Below are 24033 nucleotides of genomic sequence, written 5' to 3' on the forward strand. Positions count from 1 at the left end.
TAAAAGCCAAACATACAGTAATCAAGCTGCTAACACAACACAATAACAGCTAAAATCGTGCCATCGTTTTTTTATTTTTTACCTTTCATACAAGTGCCCCTGGTGAAGAACTCGCACACAGCTGACCCGGACTCTGCAGGGAGACACATTGTGACAGCGTTAATGAGTTTAGTGACAACATGAGCCGTCCGGGGGAGGAGAGGGGGCTAACGGCTCCTAGCATCCCAGCACTTACTGTCCATGCCGGGGAAAGGCAGCGGCTGCGCCCCCAGCTGCTGCTCCACAGCGATCTCCAGGTCGAACTTGATGTAGTCCACGTTGGCCAGTAAGTCCTGCATGCCTGCTCCGTCAGTTAGCTGATCTCAAAACAAAAAAACAAAAACAAAAAAAACAGAGAGGGAACCCTGCACGTCGGTTTTCGGTTTTGCTAGCTTGAAGTCGAACCTGTTAGCTAGAAACTCGTCTGCTAACGAACGCGGCTAACGATCTTAGCCGGAGCTGAAGGGCGGCTAAAACACAGCCAGAAATCGTAGAAGTTGCTGAATCTTTCAGCTCAAGTGTTTTAAAGATAACTCCCCCATACACTGCTAAAATCTGTAAGTTTAGGTTTAAGTTGTCCGTCAGCTCCTTGTTCAGCGTGAAGGCGCGCGCGCTGATCTCAGAGAGGACGGATTCAGGCGGAAATAAACGAGAACCGATCGCTCGATGGACTGGCTGCCAATGACGTATATACTCGACGACATTTACGTCATCGACTGCGCCGCACCGTATCGATGGGCTTGGGTTTGATTACTTCAGTAATATTAAAAAGAAATAGATTTATGTAAATAAAAATATCTGAAGCTGTAGAACCATCGCCATCTTACTTATCTGGAGAGGTTTAAGTAACTACATAAAAAAAATATTATAAAATTACCTCTTTGAGCTCTACGAGGCAAAGCATCACTGTCAGGTCATACTTTATTTGTGTCTGTGTGTGTGAGAGAGAGTGAGTGTTACCAAAATATCCCATGACCCACTGGATGAATATGAGTGAAATAAAAAAAAGTAAATTAGACAACTATAAGTAATGAATCGTTTAGAGTCAACCCCATTCAACAAGGCTGCCCAGCCACCTGATATTAGTAAATGATCTGCAAAATGGCTGCAATTCTTTTAATATTACAAACACTGTGCTAAAATTAGGTGCGGTTGTAGCTGAGAATCATCCTCAACACAGACTCTGAGCGCCAACAGATTGCACAGCATCTTTGCTTAGAAATCTGCTGGTAACTTTTGTGAGTAAGCTGTGTCTGTCTGTTAGCAAAATGTCTCACAAATCACTGGACGGATTTTATTAAAACCTTCAGGACATAATCATTAGATGCACCTCTGCAACTGATTCAAGCCCAATTTTAATGACGCTTTCAGAAAGTTATCCTATTCCAAATCAAGATGCCCACCACAGCTATTCAACATTTGCCAACATAAAAATGGCTCTAACTCAGTCAGTTTGACAAATATTGAACTAAAAAGTGAGATAGTAGTAGCGGAGAGTCATTAACAACACATACTCTGAGTGTGACAGGTGACAGGTGTGTAATATCACAGAATGTGCATAATCTTATTTTTAGGGTTTGACCAGAACGGCTACAACTTCAATGGTTCTCAACAAACTGCAATTTTTGCAATTTTATGTTGCAGCCTGATAATACCGGTAAATAATAAAACTTTTCCCCTTTAATGTTACACTAAGTACCTCATGATGACAAAGTGAAAATTAATTTAATTTTATTAAAACTACAAAAAAAAAAAATCACATGTAATTAAGTGTTTAGACTTTCGGTCTTTTGGGGTGTGATGCAACAAGTTTTTGCGCTCCTGGATCGGCAGATTTCTGCCAGTCTTCTGTGCAAATCCTCTCAAGCTCAGTCAGGCAGGATAACGACCAAATCAGCCTTTGCCACAAAGGATTTATTTTTCGACTACATGATGTTTTATGTCAAAAATTGTTTTGAATTTAAAGGGATAGCTCGGATCTTTTAAAGTGAGTTTCTATGAAAAGGTTCGTTTCTTACCTGTTGCTCCTGGCTCTTTGAACGACCTCAGTTTGTTAAAAACAGTGCAGCTATAACAAGAAGACTAAACCTGGGTTCAGATGGACTTTATCAATCTGTGATTTGTGTTTAGATCCAGCATCTCTGAAACTCTATGAATAGGAAATTCATTATTTTTTTGGGAACAAGGCATGTTCTGACCAAAGGGAATCTCTGTCTACTCGACAACTCCCAGTCATAAAATGTTCCTTCACAGACACAGTGTCGGATGTGACGGTGAAGCCCTTTTCACTGACCATCCAGCTGTCCGTTTTTGTTGAAAACGTTGCCATGAAAGGCGGTGGGGTGCATGCAGCTTATCAAGGAATTGTGCTTTCCTTGGGAATTAAATTGAAACTATGAAAACAGAAAAGGCTGGAAGTCCTCAGTTTGTCAAAAATGTTGTCACCTGCCCCCCCNNNNCACACACACACACACACACACACACACACACACACAAGCACAGAAAGGTTTCTGTACTGACAGGTCTAGAAATACGAGTACAGCCAAGCATGCAATTTGGGAGGTGAATCCCATCCTAAGACAAACAGAACGTGCTGTTTCTTGGTGTAGCTGCTGGTTAAAGAGCTTCAACTACGGATTTTCAATAATCCAGGACTGAATAAAAGTCTCCATCATCCGGTGAGTGGGGATTTTTATATTAACATCAATCCCAAAACGTGGACTCTTTAAGAAAAACGTCGCTTGCACGAGCATATAGAAATAAAACTTAAAAATTATGTTCATTCTGTTTATTTTTGACAGTTCGAGAGAAAATGCTGCAAACACAGGCCTGGATAAACCTTCGACTTTTTGACCAAAGGATAAATCTCCTTAAAAACAGGTCTCTGTAAACCAAAATTATAGACTGTCCTTTTTTCTTCTTATTATGGGGGTAAAATTAGGATCAGGTCGAGCTGATGTTTGGTTACAGGTGTGCCTTAATAATGAACTTTATTCCTCACAGACACTTTTTTAAAGGAAATAATTCCCTCTATGATTTAAAGCTTTTAAAAATGAAAGAACTTCAGCTGCCTGTTTTGCTTGAGAAGCTTTCTTTTCTGCCAGCTGGTACAACATTACATCCGTCCTAGATCCTAGCAGTTCAAATAAATGACCAGATTTAGTGGAAAGGCAAAAATTTTGTGCAACAAGGAAGAGATTCAACAGAAACTTCTCCAAGAAAAAGAGTCGTTGAGCCTTACCATCACCTGATTGAGCAGAGCTATTTACATATTTGACTCACATGGTACTGCAGAAGAGTTTTTGCATGTTTTGGTCTTCATCTATATATATATATATATATATATATATATATATAATAAGGAGAAAGAGAAACCAAGAGAATAAGTAGTGTCGAAGGGGAAAGGGTCAATGAAACACAGAGACACTGAAAAACGAAACAAAACTGAACGCAGGGAACCTCAAAATAAAGAAACATGGAAGAAAATGCTAAAATAAGAACATCATTACACAAGGAATGAAACAAACACAAAAGCCTAGGATAATGACAGTAACTGCATAATAACCACAGAAACATCCGTTCGCCTGCATTCTTTATTATTCACCAATATAAACTGAGATGATCTTTCTTGCTGCTAAGTAAACAGGCCCAAACTCAGCACACTTAGGGATTAGAAGAACAGATGTGTGCAGGTTATCTGTGCGCCGCTCGAGGAAATAGGTCAAAGGTTCATTTATGAGGAGCTGCTGCATTGTTGCTGCCGACAGATCCAGTGCTGCAGGTTTACAATGAGGCCATATGACAGGTCTAGTAGGTAAGGGGTTTCTGGGTCTTCCTTCACGTGTCTGTTTGTTTTCCAGGAAAACTTTGGCTCATTTGTGTGTCTTCAGGAAACCTTACGAGATCTCTGAATGAATGTTTCACCTACACTTTTGCTTTTAGATTTTCACTTTGCGTGAGCCAAAGAGCAATGGCGAGTGCGCCCCAAACGAACAGCCTCGGCGTGAGTGAAACTATGTGGGACTCGCACAACAAGATGATGCAGGAGCCTCTGGCCCTCAGGGACTCGGAGGTTTGTGTTCAGTGGGTTTTTTCAGGAGCACGATCTGAACACTGGAGACTGTACACAGAGAGTATTTTTGTCAAGGGTTTTGGTGAGCCACTCAGTGTTTGTGCAGCAAGTCCACCGCTGTCATTTCCTGGCTTTTACATATCAGAATAAAACAGAATAAAAATATTTTGCCCTTTACATGCATCTAAAATGATTCAACTCTAACCTCGGGTGTACAAAACACATCCCACCATGTAGCTGCCGTGTGTGAGACCGTTGTCCTGTGTCATCATGTCCCAGTTTGGTCCAACCTTCAGCTGTCAGACAGATGGCCTCACATCTGACTCTTTGGTCTGCAGAGGAGCTCATGGTCGACTCAGTGGCTGCAAGGAGCCCAAATCATCAGCCCCCACCGTGGTTTGAGGTCTTTGAGCTGATGTGCTGTATGTGGTTCACGAATGATCTCATTTACCCCAAGGACAATCTTCCAGAAATCTTTGGGTTCATTCAGATGCAGCTTTGCAAACCTAAGCTGTGCTGTGGTGTTTCCTTTTAGAGCGAAGAGATATTTTTCTTGCAGTCCCTCCCAACAAGCTGGACTTGATCAGTCATTTTTGTAATTTTCCTGTCAGGAACCAGAACCTTTAAGCTGCTGACTGAGGCCTGTAGAGTCTTTTGTCATTTCTCTGGACATTGCACGGTCTGCCCTTAGGGTGAATTTGCTGGGACATGCACTCCTGGGAATATTGGCAGCTGTCTTAAACATTTCCCACTTGTGAGCAATCTTTCTCACTGCAGAATGACTCCAAATAGTTTGTCAATGACCTTTAACCCTTCCCTGACTGATAGACAACAACACCTACTTCTCTAAGGCCATTGCTGATGTCTTTCCGTCTTGACATTGTGTTACAGCACCTGTCTGCTTCCAGACTAGCAAACTACTAAACCTCCTGCTTTTATAGCAACGTTCACACTGATGATGCTCAGTTAAAGTGCATTTGATCAACCTGGCTGCTACTTTCCTTCTTAACTTCTTCGAAAGTAGAAAGGGTGGACTTAGTTTTGTACACAGCTTTTACATTTTGAATAATGACATGGTGGAATCTGTTGTGTGTTTGTGTACACTTGAGGTTAGATTTTAATGCTGTCAGAACCTGGTAAAAACCAGGGCATTTTCATTGTGTCTAATTTGTGAAACTCCTGTATTAGACCAGGATAGATTACCTTTTTCCCCATGACTGTATGTTCATTAATAATATTTTAGCAGGTGGTGTGTCAAATTACAGTACCCCTGAGTCATACAGTGTTTATTTTTCAGATGTTTTCCATCATAAAAAAGGAGAAACACAAGCAGATGTACTGTCTGGAGCTCATAGCATCTGTGAACTTTACCAGCAGAGCTGTCCTCGAGGCTCTTGGCTCCTGCATGAACAACAAGTACACTGAGGGGTCCCCTGACTACAGGTACAACACCCAGACCTGTTTGGAATATGGTTTACAAAAGGGCCATTATGATAGAATAATAAATACAGCCGTGTTAATTACTCAGTCCATATGTTCAGGTTTTACGACAGTACAGAGAATGTTGCTGAGGTGGAGAGACTTTGTCAAACGAGGGCGCTTGAGGCCTTTAACCTGGATTCAGAACAATGGGGAGTCAACGTGCGGCCATACTCAGGTGTTAAATGATACATTTCCTCTGCACAGTATTTCTCCATTCTCTCCTTTGTTCATCGCCTTCATGTGCCTCTCTGGAAGGTTCTCCGGCTAACTTTGCTGTCTACACGGCCGTCGTGGAGCCACACGGCAGGATCATGGGACTGGACCTTCCTGACGGGGGTCACCTGACACACGGCTTTATGGCTGAGAAGAAGAAAATCTCAGCAACGTCCATCTTCTTTGAATCCATGCCTTATAAGGTGCAAAGCTCTTGACATGTGGTCGTTTAGATATCTGCTAACAGGTTTTGTATGTTATTTACTTGAATGGGATGGACAACCTGAGTGAATTCAGGATAAAGTACACAACTTTTAATATAGAGTTGTGTCGTATATGCATTTAAAACATGACTTGCTGCAATAGGGGTATGTTTCTTCTGTTTTAGGTGAATCCAGAAACTGGCTACATTGATTACGACAGACTGCAAGAAAATGCTCAGCTCTTCCACCCCAAACTCATCATTGCAGGTTCTTTCACGCCCACAAATACAAACTGTACATCTTCAATAGGACGTCTACAGCAGACTGATTTGTTTTTCTTCTCCCGTGTCCAGGAACAAGCTGCTATTCTCGCAACCTCGACTACGCCCGCCTGAAGCAGATCGCCGCTGAGAATGGTGCATACCTGATGGGAGACATGGCCCACATCAGTGGGTTAGTGGCTGCTGGGGTGGTGCCCTCGCCCTTTGAGCATTGTGACATTGTTTCCACGACAACCTACAAGACGCTGCGCGGCTGCCGTGCAGGAGTCATTTTTTACAGAAAAGGTAGAAAAACCTTTGGACACCTCAGCAAAAATAAATGTCATGCACGTTTTGATTTTGCTATTGTTTGTCATAGAGTTCTTGTTAGATTTTGTTCTTGTCTTAAATTTTGTTTCTTTCCTTCCACTTCATCAATCAGCACACCTCTTCTTGTTTTGTTATTACTTCCTTGGGATATATATATATATATATATATATATATGTTTTTCTGGTATTCGTCCTTCTGGAGATAGGCACCAGCCCCCCGTGACCCAGAAGGAAAAAAATCGGGTAAAGAAAACAGATGGATGGATGGTTTTCATCCGAACAGTTTCCTGTATTTCCTGTCACTTTTTCTTGTTTTGATCAATACTTTGGATTAGTAATGGGAATTGTGTCTATTTACCTATTTGTAAAGAGGTGTTTGGGAACTGGAAAAGCCATCTCAGAGCCGATTCAGAGCTGGCTGAATGATTCCTTCACCTACTTGCCTCCTGTGCTAAAGTCCTATCAATCCCAAGCTCATGACAGTTTCTTCCCTCCGTCAGGTGTAAGAAGTGTGGATGCCAAAGGAAAGGAGACTCTGTACAACTTGGAGTCTTTGATCAACAAGTCTATGTTTTCAGGGCTGCAAGGAGGACCACACAACCATGCTATTGCAGGTATCACTTTTATTTTCTTATTTGACTTGTTTTTGTTACAGTTGGATGAGGACGAACTCAGGAATGCAGTCTGACACTAGTAGCTCAAGGAAATAAACTCTATTTATTTTAGCAAAGGACTACAAAAACCAAATGCTGGCATGGCAGCAAAAAAACGCAAGACAAAATGAGCTTGAGAAAAAAATCAACACAAAGACTTACGAGGAAGGAACCAGGACAGAGCATGGATGCAACGATGACCGACTGGAGGAGAAGGAAGGGGTTAAGGAGAATATGGGATATCATATTGACTGAGCGAAACAGGGAGCAGGTGAGGATAGGCCAGGCGAGGCTGGATTAAGGAGCAGAAACTGACAGGAAGATTACTGAGTGTGGCAGGGAACCAGGGGTGGGGTGGGGAAAACTAAACAAGATAAACATCAATAAAAACTCAATAGTCACAGAATACAGAAACGTGATCATGCAGAAAAGAAAAAGCCTTCCGATAAAAGCACACAGCGATCCAAAATAAACCAAACAAAATCAGAACTTGGAAGTTTTTTTCAGGTTCTTTATGGCAGCTGTCAGCATCAATCTCACTGAGGTGATGACCTTCATTGGCAGGTGTTGCTGTGGCTCTTAAACAAGCCATGACACCTGAGTTCAAGGCCTACCAGCTGCAGGTTCTTGAGAACTGCAAAGCTCTGTCCAGCACCCTTATGGATTTCGGTTACAGTGTTGTCACTGGTAAGTTTCACCTGCTTATTCCTTCTTTGATGAACTTTGTGTTATTATAAATTAATAATATGAAGTGAGTCTGTAGCATGGCCTTATGTCTTTGTTTTAGGAGGTTCTGACAACCATCTAATCTTACTGGACCTGCTGAATAAAGGAACTGATGGAAGACGAGCAGAAAAGGTTCTGGAGGCTTGTGCCATTTCTTGTACCAAGAATACCTGTCCAGGTGCAGTATGTGTCTCTATATGTGTGTAAATGGTAACACAAGGTATCAACACATGCCCTGCCAGTCATCAGATAACAGGCTGGTGTAATAACCTGGCCAAAAATGGAGATAGAAGCCACTGTACAAGACAAAGCTTCTCACAAGTTCATCACCCTGAGACTGTGCACTAAGAAAAAGGAGGGAGACAGAGGATGAGTTGGATTGAGAGCCATGAGTCCTCTGTCTCCCTCCTTTTTCTTAGTGCACAGTCTCAGTGTGATGAACTTGTGAGAAGCTTTGTCTTTGTCTTGTTTTTGAACAACCGAGATCCTGGAGTACATCAGGAAGACAGCCCCTGATGATGATCTGCTAAGTGAATGCCTTAAGCAGCAGAAACCCAATGTGGAAAGGGAGGAACAGAAAGAACCCTCAAGGAAAGACAAGCTCCTGTACGGCATGTACCACCAGCAGATTGAGGAAGTGTCTGATATCAACAAATCCTACCAGTGGCTAGAAAGAGCTGGACAGAAGGACAGCATGGAGACATTAATCATAAAGGCCGGGGTCTATCATACCAGGCAGGACCCAAGATGCCCCTGAGACAGTCCAGCACATAATAGCAGGATGTAAGATGGAGGCAGGTAAAGCGTACATGGAACGCCATAACGAAGTGGCTGGAATAATGTACAGGAACATCTGTACCGAGTATGGACTGGAGGTCCCACAGTCAAAGTGGGAGACTCCACCAAATGTGGTGGAGAATGGCAGGGCTAAGATACTGTGGGTCTTCCAGATCCAGACTGACAAACAGGCTAACCAAGCAGATATTATGGTGATCGACAAGATACAGAAAAAAGTGGTGGTAGATGTAGCAGTCCCAAGGGACTGTAACATCAGAAAGATGGAGCACGAAAAGCTGGAAAAATACCAAGGGCTGAAAGAGGAAATAGAGAAGCTGTGGAGAGTCAAGGCCTCAGAGGTGCCAGTGGTCATTGGAGCACTCGGTGCTGTGACCCCCAAAACTGGAAGAGTGGCTCCAACAGATCCCAGAACCACCTCAGAGATCTCTGTCCAGAAGAGCATAGTCCTAGGAAGAGCTAAGATACTGAGGAGAACCCTCAAGCTCCCAGGCCTCAAGTAGAAGACCAGAGCTTGAAGTGAAAATATATATTAAAGAAGTCATAGTTGAAATAAGTGTACACTACCAGATCTGAATGGAGCCTCCAGCTTGTGCAGCAACCTATAGACCCCTGAAATGGTGTGCAAACTCCACACACTCCCATGTGACCCATGTTCACTGACATGTAAATGTTATGGAACCAGAAAGACATGGACATCCATCCATCCATGTTCTTTACCCACTTTTCCGTGCAGGATCACATGGCAGCTGGTGCCTATCTCCAGCTGTCACTGTGTGAGAGGCGGGGAACTTCACTTCAAATGCTAAGAAGACAGAACTGAGAAGGTAAAACTGAACGACCGTCAGGGTCCCAAACAAAGAACTGTGACGACACATACCACATATGCTCATTGTTCATAGATCTCCACAGCCGGGCCCCACTGGTCCAAATGCAAAAATGCCAGACATGAATTAGTTAGACAAATCTTTTTTTCCACCTTTTTATTTTTAGAGCAATTTAAAGATCCTTTTACTTTTTTTGTTGTTGAATCATGAATTTTCCTGAGAGCCAGTAGATTTAATCACAAACCTGCTTCTCTATAGGGGATAATGGTGATTTGCCTCCCAGCGGTCTGAGGTTTGGTTCTCCAGCTCTGACCTCCAGAGGCTTGGTGGAGGAAGACTTCAAGAAAGTGGCTCACTTCATCCACAGAGGTAATTTTTAAAGGTTTTTGTGTATTTATCCATATGTGCAATAGGTTGACTTGATTTATTCAGAAGAAAAGCTGAGCTCCTGCTTCCATGTTCTCCCTTCTCCTGTAGGCATCGAGCTGACCCTGGAGGTGCAGAGAAGCCTGGATCCTAAGGCCACTCTGAAGGAGTTCATCCAGGCGTTGGCTCAGGGAGAGAAGTTCCAGCAGCGGGTGGCTGAGATCAGGGCTGAGGTGGAGGCCTTCGCCGGGCAGTTCCCCATGCCTGGCCTGCCTGAGCTGTAGAGGGGGATGGTTCAGACTCTGGAAACAGCTGGAAGAAATGATTCGACAGAACGAACATTCCTGGTGGTGTGGGGTTTGAGTGGCAGATCTGTCACTGCACTAATCAAGACACTTCCTGCGGTCTTTTTAAAATTCCTGTGTAGACCTCAAACATTTTTTTTAATGGAGACAAGTTTGAGTTTATATTTTCAGATATTAAATGTTCAGCATTGTTGTGGAAATTTACTGTTTCAGACAGAATGTTGCAATAAAAATATTATCTTAAATACTGTCATGACTCCTTTTTGTGCTTTTTAACAAACTGATCAAGCTTGAAATGTAAATACTAATACACGGCCATTAGGCTTGTATCAGATAATTAAATCAAAAGTTATAGTCCCAAATAAATTAGCAATGTTTCAACTAAACAGTGGGAGGCTTACTTGTTGCTCTGGTCTCATTACCAAACATTTGGATTTTTTTTTATAATAGATACAAGCGTAGTTTTCATATTTCTTTGGGTTTGGGAAAAAATGCGGATGGTTATTTGTGCTTATACTCCTGACTACAGTTCAAGAGCACCCAATTTGTTTGTTTTTTTGGAGGTACGGGTTTGGAAAGTTGAAAGGTTCGGTGCCTTATGAGCTTCATTGTCCTGCTGGTGGACTTCAACACTCATGTAGGCAACAGGAATGTGATAGGTGAGACAAGGAAAACCCAGCTTATTAGGTTTTATTTTTTTAATACAATTATTTTTCTGGATTTCTTTTAGTGTTTCTTAAAGCCAGAAAGTTGCCATTTGAAATGCCTTTAGTTGTTTGTCATGTCTGTGATCTGCTTTTTTTTCTACAAAATTAAACACCTGAAGGGACATCCTCAGAGACTGGTGATTCCATAATTTTTGCCAGGGGTTGTACTCTGTATTAATATTATTAGACCTAATGAGGATGTATAGTATCAGAAGGCCTATCACTGAGTCAACTAGCACCATGTTCAAGTATAGCAGTGTTTATAAGTGCATGTGGCACCAAGACTCCTCGTATCACATGACTGTTTCACTCGGGTGAAGGGAGGAGCCGAGCTGTCAATGACAACCACTGGGTGGTGAGTTGGACCAGGTGATTGGGGAGGATGTCAGATAGGACGTCCAAACGTCTAGCGAGGGTGTTGGGAACGTCCTACAGAGACTCCAGTCAAAGGAATCCTAAACTCCAGTTTCAAGGAAGGCAGGGCAGGAGACATGGAGTCCAGATGGGTCCTTGTAGAGTTGGTGGTTGACCCTGACAGTGGACACTGGAGGTAAGAGGAGCATTCAGGATGAAGGAGTCCTACAAACTTAGCCTGTGAGACATTGATGTAGCTGGAAGGTGTTGGTAAGCTGAGCGGACTGTGGTTCAGACAGGTGTAGAAGAAAAAACTTGAGAATGGAAGCATATTGACAAGGACTTTTGGTTGGCTTTAAAGACATTCTGGTAAATTATTAAATGGCAACAGAATTAATGCTTTACCACAATAAACCTGGAGTAACGGGTTATGTAAAGTATATGAAGTCCCACAGCTTAGAAAATGAGAACTGAAAATAAGACATACTATTAGAATGATTTCCTCCAGTATCTTGTTAAAATCATTTTTGTCCTTAAAATTAAACTCTAATTAAAACCTCCTAAAGTTCAAGTATTGTAGGGAAAAAAGCACATCTGGACAAGTTTTCAACCAGACAAAAAAAATATACACACACACGAAAGTAACTGCTTACATTGAATGAATGTAACAAAACTGGTTTATTTATTGCATTTCAAGCTGAAAGCTTTGGAATTGTGAATTAAATTCAACAGAAATTAATATAAACAACATTAAAGCCATTATTTTGATTGTAGCATTTAAGAATGAGGCTACAGAGAAGACAACCGTGTTTAAAACTAAACCAAATAATTGAAAGTCAATGAAATGTTATGAATCTGAAATCAAATTTCTCTTCATTGGGAAACATCTGTATCAAAAACAAATGTGTCTCTGTAAGAATGGTTTGAAGTCATAAGGCAGTGACAGATCTGCCACTCAAACCCCACACCACCAGGAATGTTCGTTCTGTCGAATCATTTCTTCCAGCTGTTTCCAGAGTCTGAACCATCCCCCTCTACAGCTCAGGCAGGCCAGGCATGGGGAACTGCCCGGCGAAGGCCTCCACCTCAGCCCTGATCTCAGCCACCTGCTGCTGGAACTTCTCTCCCTGAGCCAACGCCTGGATGAACTCCTTCAGAGTGGCCTTAGGATCCAGGCTTCTCTGCACCTCCAGGGTCAGCTCGATGCCTACAGGAGAAGGGAGAACATGGAAGCAGGAGCTCAGCTTTTCTTCTGAATAAATCAAGTCAACCTATTGCACATATGGATAAATACACAAAAACCTTTAAAAATTACCTCTGTGGATGAAGTGAGCCACTTTCTTGAAGTCTTCCTCCACCAAGCCTCTGGAGGTCAGAGCTGGAGAACCAAACCTCAGACCACTGGGACGCAAAGCGCTTTTATCTCCTGTTTTAAATAGAAATTGCAATAAATTAACAATGGCTCTTTAGGAAAATAAAAGTTTTTTTTTTAAAGAATGGGTTCATTCAGACCTCCCTCTCCCCCAACAACAACCTCCTACTCATCTGAAGGAACTCCTAAATGTTTCTAAGCTGGTTGCTTAGGAATACCTGAAGTCTCCTGAAAAACCTCCACATGAAGACATCTATAAGGCTTATCAGACTCCCCAAACCACCTCTAGTGTCTCCTTTGTATGCAGAGGAGCTGTGAGAGAACCTCCTGCAGAGAACCTCCTGCCAGGCTCCTTACTTATGTGTTCAGGTCAGTTTAAAGTCTCTCCTGAGGAAGCAGGTTTCAACTGCTTGTGTTTGTGATCTCTCATTTGTTTGGTTATCACTCTTAGCTCACGACCACAAGAGAAGTTCGGAACATAGATCAACTGGTAAATCGGCAGCTTCGTCCTTAGCCTCAGCTCTTTCTCTTCACTGCTGAAAACTGGTGGAGCATCTGCATCCCTGCAGATAAAATCAATCTGTCAACTTCCTGCTTCATTCCACCAACACCTGCAAACAAGATGCCGAGATACAAGAGCTCCTATGCTTCAGGAGGAAGATACCTCCCAATCTGGAGCTGGCAATCTACCCTTTAATGGCCTCACACTTTGAACTCTTCATACTGGATGTTCCTCAGCCAGCAGCTGTTTAACTACCTCAGAGAACCTTAAGTCCTGTAGTAAGAGAGCTGCCCCAAGAATCCCAAACCTCTCGAGTTGAGAAGAACCTTAAAGTACTCCTTCCATCGCCTGACTATATCTTAAAGTCCGGTCAGCAGTTTTTCATACCCACTGTAAACAGTGTTGGCAAAGAGCTGCTTCCCCCTCCTGACTTGGTGGATGATTTGCCAGAATCTCTTTCAGGCTGATCAAAACCCTTCCCCCTCATCTGAAGAAGAATGAGAGCCGCCATCTTCTCAAATGAGAACGACAGCGCTCAGTCGATAAGCTGGAGGTGGGGGATTAAGCTCCCTGTATTCTGTAATAGTTTATAGTTACACAGATACACACCGCACCTGGACAGGTGTTCTTGTTACAAGCAATGGCACAGGCCTCCAGAACCTTCTCAGCTCGCCCTCCGTCAGTTCCTTTATTCCTCAGGTCCAGCAGGATTAGATGGTTGTCAGAACCACCTGCACAAAGGGAGACAAATGATTAAAAATGATTACAGTTGGCAGGACTATATTGAAAAATAACTGAACATTATTCCCTTACAATAATGCTAGACTACATTAAATCAAGAATGACCTGTTCCCATCTTTTCTTTGTGGTAAAAGCAGTTTTCCTTTAGGAAAATTAGAACTATAATGATGATGAGGTTTACTTATATTGGTGGCGTTGTGGAACCTACCAGTGACAATCTTGTAACCGAGATTCATGAGGGTGCTTGATAGAGCTTTGCAGTTCTCAAGAACCTGCAGCTGGTAGGCCTTAAACTCAGGTGTCATGGCTTGTTTAAGAGCCACAGCCACACCTGCCAATAAAGGTCATTACCTCAGTGAGACTCACTTTACAGCTGCCAAGATGAAACTGAGAACAAGTAAAAAAAACAAAAAAAGAAGAGGATACCTGCAATAGCATGGTTGTGTGGTCCTCCCTGCAGCCCTGGAAACACAGCCTGGTTGATCAAAGACTCCAAGTTGTACAGAGTCTCCTTTCCTTTGGCATCCACACTTCTTACACCTGACGGAGGGAAGGAGGACAGGAAAAATAACTAAAACGTTAGTTATTAATCTGAGAAGAACAGGAGCAGTAAATATACAATACAAAACTGTAGGATTTATTTTTGCATTTAATTCACCTTTTCTGTAAAAAATGACTCCTGCACGGCAGCCACGCAGCGTCTTGTGAGTTGTCGTGGAAACAATGTCACAATGCTCAAAGGGCGAGGGCACCACCCCAGCAGCCACTAACCCACTGATGTGGGCCATGTCTCCCATCAGGTATGCACCATTCTCAGCAGCGATCTGCTTCAGGCGGGCGTAGTCGAGGTTGCGAGAATAGCAGCTTGTTCCTGGACACGGGAGAAGAAAAACAAATCAGTCTGCTGTAGACGTCCTACTGAAGATGTACAGTTTGTATTTGTGGGCGTGAAAGAACCTGCAATGATGAGTTTGGGGTGGAAGAGTCGAGCATTTTCTTGCAGTCTGTCGTAATCAATGTAGCCAGTTTCTGGATTCACCTAAAACAGAAGAAACAGACATTTATTATAATAAATACACAACTCTACGACCTTGAAGGTCTGTACTCGAACAACCTAAATTCAGTTCAGTTCAAGTCAAAACCTTTCTGATCTGTACCCTCGATGTTCACCGTATTTATTCACTGAATAAACAGCATAAACTCAAACCTGAAAATCAGTACAAAAAACAAATTGGATCACATCAAAATGCTCATCATTAGCCACTTCATTGTAACTACAGATACTCAGAACACTGTCTGGATGCTTACTGAGTTTAGGACTGATGCAGCTTTAAGATAAGTAGGGGAACATTAGGAGGCCATAAAAAGCATCTGTTCATTTGTCTGTCTGTTAGCAAAATATCTCATGAACAAGTGAATGAATTTTTAATGTATTTTTTGAAAGAACCCTTTGACATGTGTCAGGGCTGGAGATCGAACTTCCAAGTTTGACCAGAGGATTACTGTTCTTGTATTTTTTAACTTTAACATTTCTAGTGCTTGTGTTACAAGAATATCACTTTGTTGGTGGTAACAAAAAAACAAAAACAAGAATTCACAATTAGTCGTTTTTTGGGTTTATGATTAGATAACTACAAGGTTTCAAGCTGGGATTGGCTGCATTACACAATATTTGTTTTGAGTGAGTTGCACAGGAGTCAAAGGCTAATATCATGCACACATGCTTGAGTACAGAGGCTCAATTATGTGTCATTAAACGCTGCTTTAAGCTGCATTTTTGCACCTTATAAGGCATGGATTCGAAGAAGATGGACGTTGCTGAGATTTTCTTCTTCTCAGTCATAAAGCCATGTGTCAGGTGACCCCCATCAGGAAGGTCCAGTCCCATGATCCTGCCATGAGGCTCCACGACGGCCGTGTAGACAGCGAAGTTAGCCGGAGAACCTTCCAGAGAAGCACATGAAGACAAAATGATGAACCAAGGAGAGAACAAAGAAATGAGCTGACTACGATGCTGCAGCTGTATCAGTGCGAGGTACCTGAGTATGGCTGCACATTTACTCCCCATTTCTCAGCATTCAGACCAAAGGCCTCCAGCGCCCTCTGCTGACAGAGTCTCTCCAGCTCATCAATATGTTCTGTCCCACCGTAGTACCTGAAAACATGGATCACGCTCATTAACACAGCTCTATTTTTAAATATATCACAAAAAATATGTTTTCAAAACTGAACTAGATGTTGTACCTCTGACCAGGATACCCCTCAGAGTACTTGTTGTTCATGCAGGAACCAAGAGCCTCCAGAACAGCTCTGCTGGCAAAGTTCTCAGATGCAATCAGCTCCAGACCGTACGTTTGCCTGTGCTTCTCCTTTTTTATGATGGAAAACACCTGAAACCCAAACACCACATGACTCAGGATCGGTGGGACAATTTGCCACCCAACTGGTGTATAAGCATGCTTTTACCAGAATTCAAAAATGAATATATAAATTGTGGTCCTAAAAATCTAACGAACACAAACCTCCGAGTCATTGACGGCCAGAGGCTCCAGCATCATCTTGTTGTGCGAGTCCCATGTTTCTTTAGTCACACTGTGGCCATTTCTTAGAGACATGGTTCTTCTTCACAAAGTGGAAGACTAAGGGAGGAGGTAATCATTGATTTTTATCAACCTGGAGCTTAGATTAGATAACTCCACAGCCAGACTCACATTAGGAAATCTATAAAAGGGTGACACAACTAAACTTATGCATGTCTGACATTATAGGCTAGTGCCTAAAAAAAACAATGAGACATAAAAGACCTTTCAGCCATTCAGTTGATTTAATAACACAACAAAAAGCCTTAAACAAAGAGTAGCCACACAAATCTGATGTCAGCAGCTATGGGGTGATACAGCCTCATCTGTTAACCTTTGTATTATTACATAGATCTGCGCAATGACCTGAAAACCTGCCAGAACTATCTGTCTGTGTGGTAAATCACTAGTGTCACCAGATCTTCGTCTAGTGAGCTTCTACTTGCAGCCTTGAGACTGTTTGTTCAGCCTAATATTGGATAAAACTTTCCACATGACAGCCACGGGTCTGCCTCCGCACCGACCCGCAGCAGGGCTTTATTCGAGCCATTCTGAACCCAAACTGAGCCGCAACGTGTTGAAATGTCCGAAACACTCACGCAAAACTATTTGTCTGATTTGCTGTTTTGGCTGTAAAACATTTAATAGCTTAAAGCTAGTTGCTGCCATATGTCAGAGTTGCTGCAGCAAGTTTAAGCAATAAACAATGAAACCCAAAGCACGTCGCCTTTATCTGCATTTTGTTTCTGCTCGCCTCCGCAAACATTAAATTTCAGGGACTTGTCTTTGGAAATTAAACGTGAACAGGACTCACTCACCGAGCGATGAAGACTCAAGCTGCTGTCAGCGTAAAACTGAACTGGAGTCAGCTCAAACAGCACAACTACAGTCCGCAGAAAGGGAGCAAAGTCCGCCAAACTTTCCACCAATCAGAACGCGTCATTTTCTTCTTCTGTACTTGCGGATCAGGAGCTCCAGCGCCATCCTCCGCTCGGAGGCCGCATTACAGTTTTAAACCATCACTCTTTATTTTCCTAATAACGGTTTATTTAAATAAATAAATAAACATGGACTGAAATCCATTCTGCTTCCCACTAAAGTTCAAATGTAATAATAGTCCAAGTAAAAAGCTAAATTAAGTTTAGTACCTTTAAAAATCACACTAAAATATGAATTTGTTAACATATAGAAAACCTGCCCATGCAGACACATCTGCTTGAACTGAGTCTACCCTGCTTTCATCACGTTGTGCAACATCTTTTGGTGTAGAGGTGTGCACTGAATTTATTTTTTTAAGGCTTTTGTCAGGATTTTAGAAGTACTGAGGTTGTGTGTCATTACACTACCTAAAACTAGAAGTGTTTCAAAACACAAAATGAAAAGAATCCTAGTTATGTGTCAATTCACTTGTTAAAACGTATCTTAACACATAAGGTTTTAAATGTTACTAGGCTACCTTTCCAAAGTAAACACTTCCAATATTGACTCAACCTATTTTGGTATCAGCAGACTCCTGCAGCCGAGGTCGGAGAAAACCGGCTATAAACCAGATCCCAGTTATTTGGGTCCAGTAGCTGGAAAAAGGCTGCGGCTGGTTTGACGTCACGAGTTTCCTTCATTGAATGCAGAAAATAATGAAGAGACACGTTTTACTTGAATCATAATATTAATCTGAATTCTTTATGAGTCAGTTATATACAGTGTAAGATCAAAAACAAACCAAAACTAGTGGCCAAGCTCAGTTAGCAAAGTTGAAATTTGTACAACGATAAGTAGAGCATGATTAAGATCGTGGGGTTCATTCCAAGTGTGTGAGGAGCAATGTACTCTCATTTGGAGCTCTACTTCCCGGAGGAGCCGAGGCCTTCGCTACGCGCTCCGATACAAACAGCCCCTCTACAGCGGGTGCCTCTTCCCAGCCATGTTCCGAATCTTCAAAGCGACAGCAAAGTCAAACACTCTTCAGAGATCTTCCTTTAAATTATTCAAACTGCGTATTGGGCCAGTCCGTGAGCAAGAGAAAACGTTTCTTATAAATACTCCGCATCATTTCAGAGAGAGGGAGTTCATTCCTTTAGATGCCGCCGCTGCTGCCGCCGCCGCTTCTTTCGCTGCAGGGGGAGGAGGTAGAGACACACAGAGTCAGCTTGACATGCGGCTATTTGAGATCTGGATGTAGGGCTGATTAGGTAATGAGTATGATACTAATGCGAGGATTACATTCAAACATCAGATTCATCCTCACCAGCAAACCGTATCTGCTCATTAGTACACATACTGCACATCTGGGACGAAGCAGATCCGTCTTAACTGTCCAACACAAAAATATTTGTCCACTTTCTTAATTCTCCACTCAGTTAGTTTAAAAAAAAAAGACATCCACAGGTGCTCTGACTGGTCATGAGTTACACAGACACGTGCAGATTAAAGAAACAAAAAAATCACTTTATATCAATCGTTTTAACCTGTCTGAACCTCGGTAATAAATCACTTCTGTAAACTCTGGTGAACTGTGTTTGGGCTGTGATATGTTTCTTAGCTGAATCTGATTTTTCTGATTGATACACAGAAATCACAACCCAGGGACCAGACATGAGTTTAAATCTGTGAGTCGTCAAACACCAAGAAAGGGGCTTGAGAGATTAACTTAAATGTAAAAATTATTGCTAATTGTACTTTTATTTATTTAGCAAAAGGCCAAAACAGTAATTACAAATGAATTAAAACTAGTATAATAGTTGATGAGGCTGTTTGTATTGTTACACCCTTATTTAACGGTTTCTTCACACTGATTGTGAATTCATGACACCTGAGGTGAGTCTGATGCTCTTATTTCATGAATCTGAATGTTAAAGTTTGGAAACTGCTGCTTTAAACGAAACATAAGAAGCTAAAAGGTGAAAGCAGAGATGCTGCAGTTCATGGTAAATATCCTAACCCATAAAGCATGGCATTGTTGCAGAAAGCCTCATGAAATGACTTTCCTTTCCTCTCCGAGCTGGAAAGGTTTTTATTTCCAGTGAAGCGCCTGACAGATTCAGAGATTCTCAACAACCAGGAGCCCTGATTACTTTCACAACCACGCCAGATTTGCTTACTGCTCATCAAAGCCTCTTTCGGATCATTGTGGCCATTTCAAAATGCCCAGTCGGCTCAATCTACCCACCTTTTTTCTCCTCTTCTTTCTTTTTCGCTGCCTCCTCTCTCTGTTTCCTGATAATGGCGAGGCGAGCGAGGTCGGCTTTGGCCTGGTCCGTCTTCCCCGCCAAGTGCATCTTCATGTAGCGCTCCTTCGCCTTCTGCTTTTCGATCTCTTCTCTGTTTGGGGGAATTAAAAATACTTGGCATCTTTTTTGACTTTACCTCTATGTTTTAATGTCTGAGACAACATCTAACTTTCTGTTTGCAGCTTTATACTGCAACTAGCAACAATAACTTGTTCCTCTCCAACTCTGAACAGCTTAAAATATACATTGGTTTAGTTGTTTTTTAGTTTTTCTAATGAATGTTTGTGTTTCAATAAACTAAGCCAGTGTAAGGGTACAGACTGGAAACACACACCTCTCTCTCCTTGATAACTGTTTGGGCTCGTCCAGTTCGATCTGCGTCACCTTCTTGGACTTCTGAGCCACTCTGTTGGGGTTCTCAATTTCTATCAAGCCCTCCACGCCTGCTCTCTTCCTCTGCAAACATAATTTTGAAAATGGCCAACAGAGCTACTACACTGCTCCCGCGTGCGCAGTAAATACCAAGCTATCTGCCTGGTGCTGGGCGGACAAGAGAGTGGCGGAAAACGGCGCGGTGACACCTGAGAATCTTCATCATCGCTCTCGTCTGAGTCGGACCCCGGTAGTTTCTCTTCTGCCACGTCTTTTTGAGCTGCTCCTTCGTCCTCTCCTTCTTCTTGTTCATGCTGTCACACAAAAACAACACCAGCACAGACAGATAATAATTATCAAATTCATTAAGCATGGGAAGAAACCATCCAGTCACCCTGTTGATTTAATTGATCATGTCTAACATTCAGTTCATACAAGTGAATGATTTTAAATCTTACAGAAGCCCTCCTGCCTTTACAGATATTAATGATTACTGGGGAAATATAGTTTTATGAGACAGGCTCTACTAGTGTGAATACACCCCTTCACCCACCTTTTTCCTCTCTTTCTCCGCCTTCATCTGAGCGTCTATCTCTTCTGGGCTGGTGTACGTGCGCACGCGACCCTTGTGACCACCTTTTTTACCTGAAACGAGGCGAAACAGGACGTCACACGCGCACACCTGAACCCAGCCGGCTCAGCAGAGGTGGTGAGCAGCGAACAGACAGCTGTCACCAGACACCGCTCGGCTCGGTGGCACCATGTTGGCGAGGGTTTGTTGTTTTCAACGCGAGTGAAGCGAAGTTCACACAAGTTAACGGCCGGTGTGCTGAAAACGAGCCTGGCTGTTGCTGATGTCTGGCCAATAACACATACACAAAAAGAGTTTTAACGCTATTACAGGACGTCTTACGGTTAAACTCACCTCCTTTTGGCATTTTGGCAGATAAAACCTTTATTTCAAGTTCCCAAATAGATAAATACTGGGAAAAACATAAATGTTAAGGCACCAGCACAAACTGACAGCTGGCTAAACAGACGCGATGAGCTGCGGCTACTCTTAGTGGTTCAAGGATTTTGCCTGTCAGCAAATGTTTCGTTCGAGACATTTCTCAAACTTTTAGCCATAATTTCTGTAGATATAAACCAAATCTAAAACCATTGTATACTTTTTTTCTGTAAATAAATTAAACTTCCTCGGTTGTTATGTCAAAAAATATATAATTATATATTTATTTATTTTAAGGCATTTTACAAGTGTGCTAAAGTGATGCAATATTCCAAGCGCTACAAAAAGCATTCAGCTCCTAAAAGAAAATAATTACTTTAGCTTAAGTACAATTTTGGATAAACTTATACACTGTGTCAATTGAAGACGACATTTAAAAGTAATGGACACGCATAAAAAATGATAGTTTTACTCGGTGACGTTATCAGAAGAGACTACAAATCAGAACTTAGGCCCCCCGCGTAATGACGTCAAACTCACTCGACGGAAAGTGTCTCCGTCATTTGCTATCGAAAACACCATAAGCGTTTGTTGGATTTTGTACAAAACAGACAAAATGCCTAAAGTAAAGAGGAGCCGAAAGCCGCCTCCTGACGGATGGGAACTCATTGAGCCCACTTTGGACGAGTTGGATCAGAAAATGAGAGAAGGTAGGTCTGTTTTTATCAGAATTTTCGTACGCGCTGAAGGTTTCTAGCGACAGAAAATCGTCCCGTTTTATCCCCATTTTCTGAAACCAAATATCACGTGACTTGAGTGTTTTAAAATTAGGTAAAGTCTTATGCAAATGGTGATTACTAATTATCTGCTCGCGTTGGGATCTTATTTGCTTTATGTTCAACACAACATTAAAGAAGTGTATCCCCCGTACACTGGGGTTTTCCAAATGAAGACAATCATGGTGTGATTATTCAGATACGTACGCAGAGATTTGCTTTCCCTCCTTGTGGTGATAGATTTGAAGGGTATTGTCAAAATACCTTATAGTGACTGAGCAAATTAAGGAAAACGGATCCAAAAATCTTAGCATCGTAGTGGAAACTTGATAGATATGTCTGTAAGTGTCACATTACAATCTGTATGTCTGTTCATCACTACAGTTTCTAACTATTTTTACCTTGTTTCTTTGTGTGTGTGTCTCAGCTGAAACGGAGCCTCATGAGGGAAAGCGGAAGGTGGAGTCCCTCTGGCCCATTTTCAGGCTTCACCATCAGCGCAGCCGATACATCTTTGACCTCTTCTACAAACGAAAAGCTATAAGCAGAGGTAGATTTAACCACTTCCTTTTATTTTATTGTTGTTTTTTCATCACTCTCATTTAAATATTTAGATTTCACTCTAAATGTTGGGTTTTGAACATTTCTAGCTACTATTTATCAGCAAAGTAATTAAACTACGCAAAATATAATTCAATATTTTCTGCTGAGATGTTTCAGATGAATGCCAGATCAGTTCTTTATTAATTTTTGTTGCTTTTTCCCTGGCAGAATTATACGAGTACTGTATAAAAGAAGGCTACGCAGACAAGAACCTGATTGCCAAGTGGAAGAAGCAGGGCTACGAGAACCTGTGCTGCCTGCGGTGCATTCAAACACGAGACACCAACTTTGGAACGAACTGCATTTGCAGAGTCCCCAAGAGCAAGTTGGAAGTTGTACGTTTGCTTGAACCTCATAAATTTTCCCTTAAACTTATTTCAGTATGCTATTGATTGCAGTTTGGACTTGTAATAAAACTGTCTGTCCTCTACAGGGGAGAATCATTGAATGCACTCACTGTGGATGCAGAGGATGTTCCGGCTGAGCTGCAGGTTTCGGACTCGTTGTTTTTCTGTTTTCCGTTGAACGTCAGGACTCATCCGGCCTTCACTCTCATAACCCCGAAGAATTTGTTTTTAATTCATTCGTCTGCATCAGAAACAGTCATTTGTCGTCATCCTCAGCTGTCCTTAAAAGGGATCAACATGGTTTTTTTTTTTTATAATCTGTGTTTAAAGACATTAAAGCATTGGGGAATAAAAACGACTGGGGCCATGGTGTTTTAGGATTAGTATTTCTTCAACATGTAGAGTTTAAAACAAGAAGAAAACATTATTTCTAGGTCAGATCTGTCATTCCAGCTTAGAATTCCTCCTGTCAAGGTCTGTTCTGAAGGCTAGTTGTTAATTTGAAGTTGGAAAGGAATTTTTTTTAATGTTATTGCTTTAAATCATAATGCCTCTAACATGATTATTGTAAGATTTTAAATAAAACATTTCAGATGCATGTGTCATCTCGTCTGGTTTCTGTTAAGTAAAACATGATCTTAAGTCTGGTTTTATCACAATTAAAAAAAATATATAGTTAGAAGTTTTAGGAGAGCAATCAAAGTAAAGAAAGTATCAAATATAGATTTTTAACATGGAATTTCATTAAAAGAATAGATCAAAACAAAGCTACCAGAAATGTTTATTTGCATTTATTGCTGCACAAATATTTTCTAAATAATATATGAAAAGGTTTTTGTGATTTTTATTAATTACAAATATGTCAAGTTACACATTCCTTAGAAAATGACTAGTTTTGTTTTTATTAAATGTTTTTGGTTTTTAGAAATTACCTAAAAATATTATATTTTAGATAAAGATAAAAACAAAACATCTGACTTCTAACTTCTTTCATTGCCATTGTGACTTCAAACAATCAAGTACTTAAACATCCACACACACACACAAGGTGTAAAATTTCACACAGCGCTAATAATATGCATTATTTTAACATCTTTGAACTCACCTTCAACTTCAGAGCTATTTGCAAAACCTCTCTGGTTAATGATTTGGAAGCTTTTAGTATTCAGTTTTAAACACGTTTTTCTGCCCAAGTTCAATTTTCAGTCCCTCTTGTTGACTTAATTTTTGTTG

The 24033-nt window shown here is 41.6% G+C and overlaps 4 protein-coding genes across 7 annotated transcripts; 2 read left to right on the forward strand and 2 right to left on the reverse strand.

Moving 5' to 3' along the window:
- The first annotated feature begins 162 nt into the window (after positions 1-162).
- LOC108236240 (serine hydroxymethyltransferase, cytosolic-like) lies at positions 163-10519 on the forward strand. Of its 4 annotated transcripts, XM_017416771.3 has the most exons (13): positions 2564-2717; positions 2841-2919; positions 3982-4111; positions 5409-5554; positions 5653-5768; positions 5849-6009; positions 6195-6276; positions 6363-6575; positions 7100-7213; positions 7817-7939; positions 8040-8156; positions 9859-9969; positions 10078-10519. In XM_017416771.3, exons 2-13 carry the CDS (start codon positions 2852-2854, stop codon positions 10248-10250), a joined length of 1554 nt encoding a protein of 517 aa, XP_017272260.1. In that variant the 5' UTR covers positions 2564-2717; positions 2841-2851; the 3' UTR covers positions 10251-10519. The 4 variants fall into 4 exon arrangements, with proteins under 4 accessions (XP_024861783.1, XP_017272261.2, XP_017272260.1 ...); XM_025006015.2 differs by lacking the exons at positions 2564-2717; positions 2841-2919; positions 10078-10519 and adding exons at positions 163-325; positions 9510-9600; XM_017416772.3 differs by lacking the exons at positions 2564-2717; positions 2841-2919 and adding an exon at positions 165-325.
- A 1455-nt stretch (positions 10520-11974) lies between these two features.
- On the reverse strand, positions 11975-17493 carry LOC108236091 (serine hydroxymethyltransferase 1 (soluble)). Its single transcript, XM_017416540.3, has 12 exons — positions 17345-17493; positions 16470-16586; positions 16192-16337; positions 15987-16102; positions 15731-15891; positions 14905-14986; positions 14606-14818; positions 14374-14487; positions 14156-14278; positions 13821-13937; positions 12648-12758; positions 11975-12539 (listed from the first exon to the last, which is right to left on the reverse strand). The coding sequence occupies exons 2-12, from the start codon at positions 16560-16562 to the stop codon at positions 12367-12369; spliced, it is 1449 nt and encodes a 482-aa protein (XP_017272029.1). The 5' UTR covers positions 16563-16586; positions 17345-17493; the 3' UTR covers positions 11975-12366.
- A 680-nt stretch (positions 17494-18173) lies between these two features.
- On the reverse strand, positions 18174-21207 carry pdap1b (pdgfa associated protein 1b). Its single transcript, XM_017416549.3, has 6 exons — positions 21051-21207; positions 20679-20770; positions 20335-20439; positions 20088-20209; positions 19693-19844; positions 18174-18637 (listed from the first exon to the last, which is right to left on the reverse strand). Exons 1-6 carry the CDS (start codon positions 21061-21063, stop codon positions 18573-18575), a joined length of 549 nt encoding a protein of 182 aa, XP_017272038.1. The 5' UTR covers positions 21064-21207; the 3' UTR covers positions 18174-18572.
- A 382-nt stretch (positions 21208-21589) lies between these two features.
- On the forward strand, positions 21590-23398 carry bud31 (BUD31 homolog). The gene is made up of 4 exons (XM_017416655.3): positions 21590-21784; positions 22278-22400; positions 22622-22788; positions 22887-23398. The coding sequence occupies exons 1-4, from the start codon at positions 21691-21693 to the stop codon at positions 22935-22937; spliced, it is 435 nt and encodes a 144-aa protein (XP_017272144.1). The 5' UTR covers positions 21590-21690; the 3' UTR covers positions 22938-23398.
- The last annotated feature ends 635 nt before the right edge of the window (positions 23399-24033 follow it).

Source organism: Kryptolebias marmoratus, linkage group LG12 (assembly GCF_001649575.2).
Source record: "Kryptolebias marmoratus isolate JLee-2015 linkage group LG12, ASM164957v2, whole genome shotgun sequence".
In the NCBI taxonomy this organism is placed as follows: Eukaryota; Metazoa; Chordata; class Actinopteri; order Cyprinodontiformes; family Rivulidae; genus Kryptolebias; species Kryptolebias marmoratus.